The 11,031-nt window shown below is 40.4% G+C and overlaps 1 protein-coding gene across 1 annotated transcript; it reads left to right on the plus strand.

Moving 5' to 3' along the window:
• The first annotated feature begins 1,388 nt into the window (after window positions 1–1,388).
• Window positions 1,389–9,830, plus strand: afmid (arylformamidase). Its single transcript, XM_085786098.1, has 11 exons — window positions 1,389–1,570; window positions 2,837–2,927; window positions 4,569–4,673; window positions 4,765–4,813; window positions 4,897–4,982; window positions 5,106–5,178; window positions 5,354–5,451; window positions 5,560–5,638; window positions 7,487–7,622; window positions 8,683–8,787; window positions 9,015–9,830. The coding sequence occupies exons 1-11, from the start codon at window positions 1,544–1,546 to the stop codon at window positions 9,042–9,044; spliced, it is 879 nt and encodes a 292-aa protein (XP_085642224.1). The 5' UTR covers window positions 1,389–1,543; the 3' UTR covers window positions 9,045–9,830.
• The last annotated feature ends 1,201 nt before the right edge of the window (window positions 9,831–11,031 follow it).

Raw genomic sequence — 11,031 nt, forward strand, 5'->3', positions numbered from 1 at the left:
ATTCTAATTATCGTATCTGTATTCTTTAAATCTATTCTATTGGAGCTGCTGTGACACAATAATTTCCTGCTAAGCATTAAAATACTACTCTATTTTATTTTATTCTATGCCAACTAGCCTACTTGCTGCTGCAGCTTCAATAAAGGCAATCAAAATCATGCTGCTTCTCATGCTGATACATGTCTCTCAGGTTTTCATATGAAACAATTACTGAATGTCTCTGAATTCAGAAGATAATGATGATTGTGTCAACTCCAAACCTATTGGTATAATAAGTAAACCATGCAATGGCCCATAGAAGAATTACAGTGTAGGTGTGTACATGGTTCTTGTCCTTGAAAGCATATTAAGGTTGTTTTTTTCTTCAATCTTATGTTTTTGTTTAGTTGTAAGTAAACTCTTGTGGCCTGTCTCACCATAAACATGTTACTGTTATTGTTGATTCCTGTGTAGAGAATCGACAGCTCTCTAGTAAGTGATTGCACTTTCTTTTAATATAAGGTGCACAGCAGCAGTACAGATAAGTGAACGCGTTTTGGCTAACAGCCGACCTCAGCACTGATATGTAGGAGTGTCTCCACTTTAAACAGAATCAGCTGGTCCAAATCAGTCATCACGGTATAAAACACATTCATATAAATCATTCAAACAGTGATATATTCAATAATGCATCATAATAGTTTACATACACATCAGAACATAGAAGCTCTTACGCACAGTAACAAGACAATCGGCTCAGCTTGAATATAATAAATAGAATGCCGTATATAGAAAAGGGAAAAAAGACAATTATAGCATCACATCAAATCTCAAGATATAGGCCAACATCAGAGAGGTGGAACCGAAAAAAATGTCCAAATATCTTAATTAGAGCAAGATATTAGCAATCGCTTCACATCAAGACCAGAAGCCTCCCATCTCTATCCAACTAGAGTACTGTTCCCACCCTCTCACTTTTATAAATGAGCCATGTTGAATGTGTGCAAACAACATGTGTGTTGAATGAACATACAGTAATACAGTTAAACCCTGCACACCACCCAGCATTTAGGATTTTTTTCTCTGCCGATATTTTGACTTGCAATTGTAAGAAAGAAACGTCTTTATATTTTATTCTGATTCTGTAGGCTACTGCTATTGTGATTCAAAACAAAGGACCCAGCTGGGCCTCCATTGTGCATTGTTGTTACATCACATAACAGACCCTCTGATACATTTCCCTATACACCAATGTTATGCAGTTTTCTACAGTAAATGTTGTTACTCTCACTTCCTATTCAGCAGTTCTACCTTCAGCTGTCAGTTAGTCAAACACATGTCCATGTAGACAGTCACTATCTTTCTCTCTCTGACTTAACACATTGCTGTAAACACAACAGATTTTCAGCGTCCTTAGTGCTGCTTAGTTTCAAAGGTAGGGGTCATCAGTCTCTGGTCTCAAGTCCAGGTTAATCATCACCACCTCCACCACCACCGAGTCCATGTTGGTTGGACTTTTTTGTCTGAAAACTGGTCAACTTCAGCCACTTACAGCGATTAAGCCATGCATTGGACTGAAATCAACAAAGATGTAAGAGTTTGACTTTTTGTTTTCTATTGTCCTTGTTGTGTCCTGCACATGTTACTGCAGCTTCTATGTATTTTATATCTTTAACTGACCGCATGTTAAGTTGTCTCCTTCTCTAGGCTACTCGACTTTGTTCCTCATTTTGTCTAGAGAGCAGGGATTCCCAAACTGTGGTGCACCAGCTGCTGCTAGGGGGTGTGTGACATGGAAAGGATAATGGTGACGCTATAGTGTTTTATTTCACTATAACTCATGCATTATTTTAAATGTACACGCAGTATACCCATTAATATTTCAGTATAGGCTACCTACTACAACAAAACTACTATATGTCAGGGCCATCAAACATGCGGTGTGAAAGTTATATAGACTGAGGCATAATGTTGTTGAAATTGCATGTTTTTCTCAAGAAATTTCAAGTTGTTCATGTTTTGTAAAAGGAGCTTAAATTTTAATGTAAAACATCTTAACCCTCCTGTTGCCCTTCTGGGTCAAATTGACCCCTTTCCGTCCTTCCTTCCTTCCCTTCGTCCTTATACTTCTTCCTTCCTCTTTTGATCCAATTGACCTGATCTGTTCCCTATACCTCCATCTTTCTTTTCTTCCCTTTTCCCTTCCTTCTTACCTCCCTTCTTCCTTCCTTGAACAAATCTGTTCCGTCCCTCCAACTTTCTTTCCTCCCTTTTCCCTTCCTTCTTTCCACAATCCTTTTTCCCTCCCTTCCTTCCTTCCCTTCGTCCTTACTTCTTCCTTCCTTTTTGACTCAGTTGACCCAATCTGTTCCCTCCCTCCTTCTATCTTTCCTTCCTTCTTTCCTTTGTCCTTCCTTCCTTCTTTCTCTTTGTCCGTCCGTCCGTCCTTCCTTCCTTCCTTCCTTCCTTCCTTCCTTCCCTTTGTCCTTCCTTCCTTCCTTCTTTCTTTCTCTTCATCCTTCCTTCCTTTCTTTCTTCCTTGACCCAGGAGGACAACAGGAGGGTTAATAATGTACTTCGAAAGGTTTATAGTTATCATTTTTTATAGGTTATTATGCTGTTATTTTACATTTTATCCAGCCTTTCAAATTCAGAGATCAAATTGCACTGTATGTGGCCCCTGAACTAAAGTGAGTTTGGGAAGTAAAACAGTGTGAGCCTCAGTAGGAGCAGGGAGCCGCAGACAGCGGGTGAGGGCGCTGTTGGCCGTGGTGACAGTGTTGACAGTGTTTTACCGTCTCGGCTGTGCTGCTTTCATGGCCGCCCGGCTCACAGCAGTCTTCTCTCCGTCTGACAGGAGCTCGAGAAGCAATACTCGCCCAGCCGGTGGTCGCACAGGATGTCGGCGGACGACGTGATCAAGGCTCATGTGAAGGCTTTGAAGGAAGGTCAGTGCGTTTTGAAGTGAAAAAACCTTAATTCGCAACAATACACAGAAATCCGGTCTGTGCTGTATGAGCACTGGTGGCGTGGTAAATGTTGGATCCCTGTGTAAATGTGTTTCCCCGGCGAAGATTTGTTGCGTATATTTGACTTACAAAAAAGCTTTGAAGCGTGCTCTCTATTTTACAACCAAATGGTGTTTCTGAGACGTAGGCCGATACAAATTGCCTTCTGACTTTGTAAAAAGCTTCCCAACAGGAGGGTGTGAACATTAGCTACTTCGTGTAAAAAAAACAACAACAAAAAAACAAAACAAAACACACAGGCTGAGATACAACTGTGCTGAAAGCTATATTTGTTCATGTTAAAATTTGGTGAACACACTGTGCCAGGTTTTACATCCAGAACTACAAACCCCAAATATGCTGCTTCTTCCTACTCCAGGGTGAGATAGTGAGATAATATCCCATGCACCTGTTACTATTGCACTAGTCTTGTTTGGTTTTGTGGAGACTTTGAATGAGCAATATGGATAAAAATCCCATATCATGGTACAAGTATTTAAATATTGAGATGTTTAAGTATTTATGGGGGTGTGTTTGATGCCTTAATTGGAGAGCTGACAGCAGGGAGCTGTCAGGGGGGGGGGGGGGGGGGGTGACAGGCAACAAAGGTCCTCAGCAGGATTCCAGTTGGAGCTGTTGCAGTTCGTCATGAGAAACCCTGCACTACCACATTTCCCTGGGAGAGAGTGTCAATGGACAATACAATGGCATGTAAATACCTACTTTTACATGCAGTGCAGTGGTGTTTAAACTTTAAAGGTATAGTTCAACATTTTTTTTGCAAAAAAAAAAAAAAATCCCTATAGTCTAGGATTGTCAGTGCAAGCTATTTTCAGAACGTCGGAGCAGAGTCGCGAGCTGCTCAGAGCTACGCTACGGAGGCTAGTGGGATTTCTCGGTTTCCCTCAACAAACTCATCAAATACACAATCCAACAACTCCAGAACACTCTGGTGGACAAGTTGTGACCTGCACATTCACCACGCTATGAGATAATAACAGAACGTTACCAGACAGAGTTGTTTTAGAGGGAAATTCTTCCGCTGATGTGCGTTCTCGTCGGGGGGCAGTTTTTCAGCAAGCAGTCTCTACCTCTCTGTCTGGTAACGTTCTGTTATTATCTCATAGCGTGGTGAATGTGCAGGTCACAACTTGTCCACCAGAGCGTTTTGGAGTTGTTGGATTGTGTATTCGATGAGTTTGATGAGGGAAACAAAGAAATCCCATTAGCCTCTGTAGTGTAGCTCTGAGCAGCTCGTGGCTCTGCTCCGCCGTTCTAAAAATAGCTTGCACCAACAATTAAAGGTAACAAGCCTACTCCTAAAACTATAGGGATTATGACAATGGGCCAATTTGCCACAAATGTTGGACTATCCCTTTAACACATTGATGCAAAAATAACTCTAAAAGCCATTAGCCTACTGTATCTTGGAAGATAGGCTAATGGCTTGGACTTTAAAGGCACCCACGCTACCAGCATATAGCCTAAATGGTATGGGAAAAAAACCTTGACAGCAGCTATATGTAATTGTCTAACAGCTTGTATCTCCATAATAATATGCTTTGACACTGTGCTGTTCAGGTACAGAGAAGGCCCGTGGTCTGGCCCAGACTCTACTCAATGTGCCATATGGACAAGGAGATGGAGAGAAACTGGATGTGTACATACCCAGCACCAACTCTTTGGGTAAGGATGCAAACTCCACCCCAATATCACACCTTGTGTACGCAGATACTTTTGTTATGACAGCTACAAGGTCTCATTCTTTCTGTTTCAGATGTCCCTCTTGTCATCTACCTACATGGCGGCTACTGGCAGTTTCTCAGGTACAGTTTCCTACTCTCTCTCTCTGAATTGTAACGTAGATGCACATAGAGCTTTTTCATGCTGATGCTTTGTGCACACACAGTAAGGAGGAGTCGGGATTCATGGCCGTTCCACTCGTCGACAAAGGTGTAGTGGTGGTTGCCGTGGGCTACGACATCGCCCCCAAAGGTGAGAGTCTTTTTCAATTTCTGACGAACTTGTTTCTGTCCCCCGGGGGGAAAGCGTGGGTCATTTAAGGAGATGAACTGGTAATGTGAACCCTCTGCATGTGGCCTTACGTGTCCTTTTCAGGCAACATGGACCTGATGGTGTCTCAAGTACGCAGGAGTGTGGTGTCTGTCATCCAGCAGTATTCTCACATCAGGTACCCTTGCTTGTTTCCCTCCCCCCCCTGTTGTCATCACCCAGTCTATCTTTAGTGTAATTCAATTTTTCATAATGCGTCTTAGTTCTTTTCCTCCTTCACAGTCACAGAGAGCTAAAATGTCACCATCGCCATCATAAATCCACTGTGCTTCTCTCCCTGATCTCTCCGTCAGTGGACTGTACCTGTGCGGTCACTCTGCTGGGGCTCATTTGGCTGCAATGGTCCTCTCAACTGACTGGTCGCAGTATGGCATCACTCCTCAGATCAAAGGTCAGAGGTGGAAGGGGAAGATGTAAAAAAAAAAACCAAGATTGAGACATAATGCTGCACAGCTCATGTCTTATTTCTTTTGTATTTTAACGGTTTTCACACTTCTAGGGGCTTTCTTGGTCAGCGGCATATATGACCTCCTGCCCATCCTGTCCACCTACGTCAATGAGCCTTTGAAGATGACTGAGTATGTAATTGGCAACCTTACTGTAGTTCTATGTGTTGAATTGATTGTTAGACACATTTCACATGAGTAGACAGAGTGATTCCTTTATAGCATGGGTAAGACTTAATTCTGCTCGATGAGTACTGTAATGTTGATGAGCACATAAGCTCTGCAGCTTCTTATTAAAAACAACCAGTAAATTGGGGGTGTCGTTTAGCTCAGTTGGTAGAGCAGGAGCCTATAGTCCCCGCTGCAGCCGACCCTGTATTTGCTGCATGTCATTCCCCCTCTCTGCCTCCCATTTCCTGTCTCTCTCTCAACTGTATCAATTAATGGCGAAAAAAAAGCCCCTAAAAATATACTTTTATAAAAACAACAACCAGTAAATTACAATTGCAAGTGAAGTATTACATAGTCCATTTTTATTAGCAATAGCACATAAATGGTTGGTAATGATGTTGAATGATTTCCTTCCCTTAAAGGGATAGTTCAACATTTTGGCAAATTGGCCCATTGCCATAACCCCTATAGTCATAGCAGTAGGTTCGTTCCCTTTAATTGTGAGTGCAAGCTATTTTTAGAACGGCGGAGCAGAGCCGTGAGCTGCCCAGAGCTACTGTACACTACGGAGGCTAATGGGATTTCTTGGTTTCCCTCATCAAATACACAATCCAACAACTCCAAAACGCTCTGGTGGACAAGTTGTGACCTGCACATTCACCACACTATGAGATAATAACAGAGCATTAAGAGATGGAGTTGTTTTCTAGGTAAATACAGAGACTGCTTGCTGAAAAACGGTCCCCAACGGGAATGTGCATCAGCAGTTTTGCATGAATTTACCTCTAAAACAACTCTGTCTGGTAACGTTCTGTTATTATCTCATAGCGTGGTGAATGTGGAAGTCACAACTTGTCCACCAGAGCATTTTGGAGTTGTTGGATTGTGTATTTGATGAGTTTGATGAGGGAAACCAAGATCCTGCCAAAATGTTCCCTTTAAAGGGGAACCTCGCCTATATTACACATAAGTCTGTTCACAGGTCTGCTGCATAATGTGAAGTAGAGCAGTACGAAGCCCTCTGTGGCTCCATGAGTAGACGTGTCTGACAAACTAGTGATGATTGGCTGCTACCAGAATAATATTCTGGAATCTCTGATTGGCCTGCCTGCTGTCAAGTTGCACTGTGGGTAATGTAGGCACTAGGTTTTGACAAGGAGGAATGTGTGGAATGTCATCTACAGATCGGCTGCATCAGCTTTGACATGTGGTACTTGTCTCAAACTGTATAGTGTGAGTCTAACGGTGTGATAGGAGCTGCGTTGGTGAAGCGCTCTTGAAAGAAAGTAATCTGATTACTGACCAGATAAACAGAGGATTTATAGTAATTGGACTTGAACAACATGTAAACGCATTATACAGTTCATGCCCCTAACCTGATTACTCTTGGTAATCCAGATTTGTCAACCTCGGTGGGTGGAAACCAGTTACACCTACTTGATGTACAAATTTATTTCTTAGAAAATGTCAGTCTTTGTGTGTGTGAATATTTTTCTCATGGTGTATTTCTTATATAAAAAAAGCTATCACACGTACAATCTTTACAGGAAATTACATTGTGAGCTCCTTTCCTTCACACCTTAAGAAGTGGAATGAACTTCTTAAAATCGTGGTAGAAATCCAGATAAGATTGAGAAACACTTAGTTTGTCTGCACCCAGACTGTGTGTGTAAGGCTGTTGTAATTGTTAATGTGAAGGAGAAATTGTGCTTGTGTGTGTGTGTGTGTGTCTTTATAAGTGTCCTCTGCTGGTCTGCTGTGCCAGTCAGTGTGTGACTCCTCTGTCTCCCGGGTGTCTCCTGTTTGCAGGGAGGTGGCGGTCAGGAACAGCCCCAGCAAGCTGGTCCCTCAGCTCAAAGTCTCCTCCTCCAGCTGCCACATCGTTGTGGCTGTCGCTCACAATGACTCGCCAGAGTTTCGCAAGCAGTCGGAGGACTACCACAAAGTCAGTGCTGCTCGTGGAGAGCAAATGCTATTTTGGTCAGAGTAACAAGTGCAATATTAATGGACTGCAGGGGCCGCAGTTAATATTTCATCTCATTAACTGTTTGAGATTGTAGAGCCCACATTACCCACATTAGAAGATGTCACATTTCTAAATGCTATGTAGACATTTTGTCATCACAATTAGGGATGTCACAATTACTTGTTTTCACAATTAATCGCGGTATTAAATGCCACAATTATTTAAAGGGATAGTAGCATTTTTTTTTAAAGTGGGGTTGTATGATCTACAAATAGCCCCTAAGTACTTTAATTGCAGTAGAAGACTCTCTGCACTCCTCCCGTTAGCAACGCCAGCCCATAGCCCTGCCCAGAGATTTACAACATACAGTGTGGTGAACAGACCCAAAGAAACGGCCTATTTTCGTGGCCTAAAAGAGGTTTTACCTAAAAGAAAATACACAGTTCCATTGTTCGCTATAATATAATTTTTTCCAGCCCCTCAAAGTGCAGGAAAAACGCAGTTTTTATTTGGACCTAACCAACTGCTGATCGGCGGGCGCTAACCCTGAGCGGAGGGGTACATGAGTTGGTTCATTTCCTCTGAAGGATTAATAATGGGTCCTATATTAATAGATACTTTAAATAATTTGTTTATATAATTGGCAATGCAATGATATTTTGACTATATTTGATTTACACATATTCATAGTGTTGTAAAATTATTGAATATAATAATAATTATACTAATCATGATAATCATGATTATTTCTCTGACAATAATCGTACCAAGAAAATCTATAATCATGACATCTCTAGTCACAACACAGTATGCATGTAGCCTTACTGTAGTTCTCAGATCCTAAATCCTTTTTGGTGACAAAGGTAACACTGAAAATGATCTTATGCCATTCACTGATAAAACCAAAGAAATTCAGATTATTTAAGATGATGATTGCTTTGATGAAGAGTCGGCATATTTAAAATGTCATGTGTATGTGTGTTGTTTCCTTACATCTTTGTCCTCTCCCTCATCCTCTCTGTCTTGCTGCCTTTTTTAGACTTTGGAGGAATCAGGTCTGAATGTGACCATGGAGGATGTGCCAAACACAGACCACTTCAGTATCATTGAACAACTGGTGGATGGGGAGTATCACCTAACAAAGGTACACTTAAAACACAAGTCACTATGAATGTTGGTGTTATTTTCCAGAATGTCTTCCTTTCTCTCTGACTGGTAGTTTTGCAATATTAATGTGGAGTATTAATATGCAACCTGGTGCCATTAGAAACGTGCAGCTCATTTCACAGCGGAGCATCTTTTTATGTCTTTTCTTTAGTCTGGAAAAAAACCATACTCACCAGTGCCGTTTTATTTCTTTATTCTTCGTAGCTTCTCTTGAAGATGATGGGGAAGAGCTGAGGTGTCTCCAATCTGTCATGTAATCTCAACATACCTCAGTATCAACATACACCTCTTAACAGTCATCATGCACCGATACTGATCAAATATGCATTATTTCAGGTTTGTACTGTGGTAAATGTATAACTTCTGTCTGTTTCCATTGATCAAAAAAGAAAGGCATGGGTTGTTTTGAGAGTCTAGTGTACTGTTTCATTGTTTATAATGAACATTATTCACTGTAGTAACTGATGACAGAAAATGTCCTAAATAAGTTTAATTTGTTCCCATCACATTAACATGTAATGAAAACGTTGTGTGCCTAAAGCTAAACCACTTCAAGAATGGTGATTGTAGCAACTGAACCTACTCATCTTTTCTTGTAAACATTTAGTTGAGTTTTTTTCTCTCATTGTGACAATCTGCACCTCAACTTTAAATCCTTAGGAAAAACAATAACAGGAGCTCGTGTCAAGAATACTGACATATCATACAAGGTGAATGTAGCTTTTTATTGTAACCTTCACAATGCTGATATCTCACGCAGGGAATTGTAGTGTTATCTACACTTGGTAAATGTTGATAATGAAGAATATATATTTGCACTTTTTATTTTACCCTAATACAGTAAAGGAATATTAAGATTCAAAATAGACATATTTTTAAAGAAAACATGAATTGTTTTCTGACGCACATTGTTACTGAGTGCTCTCTGTAATAACTGTTTGTTATTGTTTGCACAATGCTCTGTCAATCATTACAGTAGGTTATATGAAAATCATCACAATAAATGTTTACATTTGTGAATGAATGTGTTGACAGTTGTTGTATGTACGTACATGTGTTGTGAAGGAAATTTGATACAGTACTTTAATTTTGTGTAGAAACTAGTTATATTTGGGGATTCAGAACAGGTTTTGGGTTTTTATTTTGGTTGGATTTGCTTTCTTTATAAAAGTGTATATTTACCACAAACAAGGGCCTGCCTAGCTATTCAAATCAGACAGCAGACTGGCGTCTTAAAGAGCAGTAATAGACCAAATCAGGTCCATGTTGCCTCATTTTCTTCTCTCAAAGTAACACTACCAGTCACAAGTTTGGACACACCTTCTCATTCAATGGTTTTTATTTGATATTTTCTACATTGTGAATTCATACTGGACACATGAAGGAACACGGTTGTAGGATACAAGGAAAGTTTTCTCCTCGGCTTACAGCAGAGCAGAGTGACTGACAGACCCGTGTTTCAGACCAAACACTCTATATAAGTGATTGCCGTTGGAAGATAGAACTATTTAAGACTTAACACAAACATTCCGCTTACTTCTGCTTTAATGTGTCACAGAGCTGACATGCTTCTCTTTTAAGTAAATTCTTGAAAAACCCAAAAGGCTGTTTAACACTTGCTTCTTTCTTTCTTTTTTTATAAAAATGAAAGAAATAATAAAAGCTGCAATAATGAGCAGGCATTTACGCTCCCATGCCCCACAGGAGGGGGGCTCACAGCACAGTCCACTCAGCTACCAAACTCACTCCAACACGACCGATTGACTTCGCAGATGTTGGCCTGAGAATATTCAGTCTGACTCAGAAAACAGGCGTGCATGACCTGTAACATTGTCAAAGGGCTAAAAAAAATCACAGCAGCAGAAACTCCATCTAGACCTTTTTTTTTTTTTAATAAAGATGATAAAAAAAATGATCAAAAGCTTGAGAATGGTTTCAATGGACCTGTGGTGAGTTTGGTGGCCAGAAATGACAAGAAAACTAATTTTGTGAACATGGGGAAATAAATAAATAAACAGCTGAAATGCTGAATCATTTGAAATTCTGTGATTTCCAAGTTGTCCATGCCAACCTAAAGTAAAAGTCTTATCATGCAACAGGTGGAAAATATATTTTTTATCCAGGTCATTGGAAAATTTAGGGGAAAAATTGTGTTACCTGTTAAATTATCTTTTAAGGCTTTAGAAGATCACCAGTTTATTATTCAGAAACACGTGGTTCT

This window comes from Trachurus japonicus, chromosome 1, assembly GCF_045865225.1.
Source record: "Trachurus japonicus isolate A0001 chromosome 1, Traja_1.0".
Classification (NCBI taxonomy): domain Eukaryota; kingdom Metazoa; phylum Chordata; class Actinopteri; order Carangiformes; family Carangidae; genus Trachurus; species Trachurus japonicus.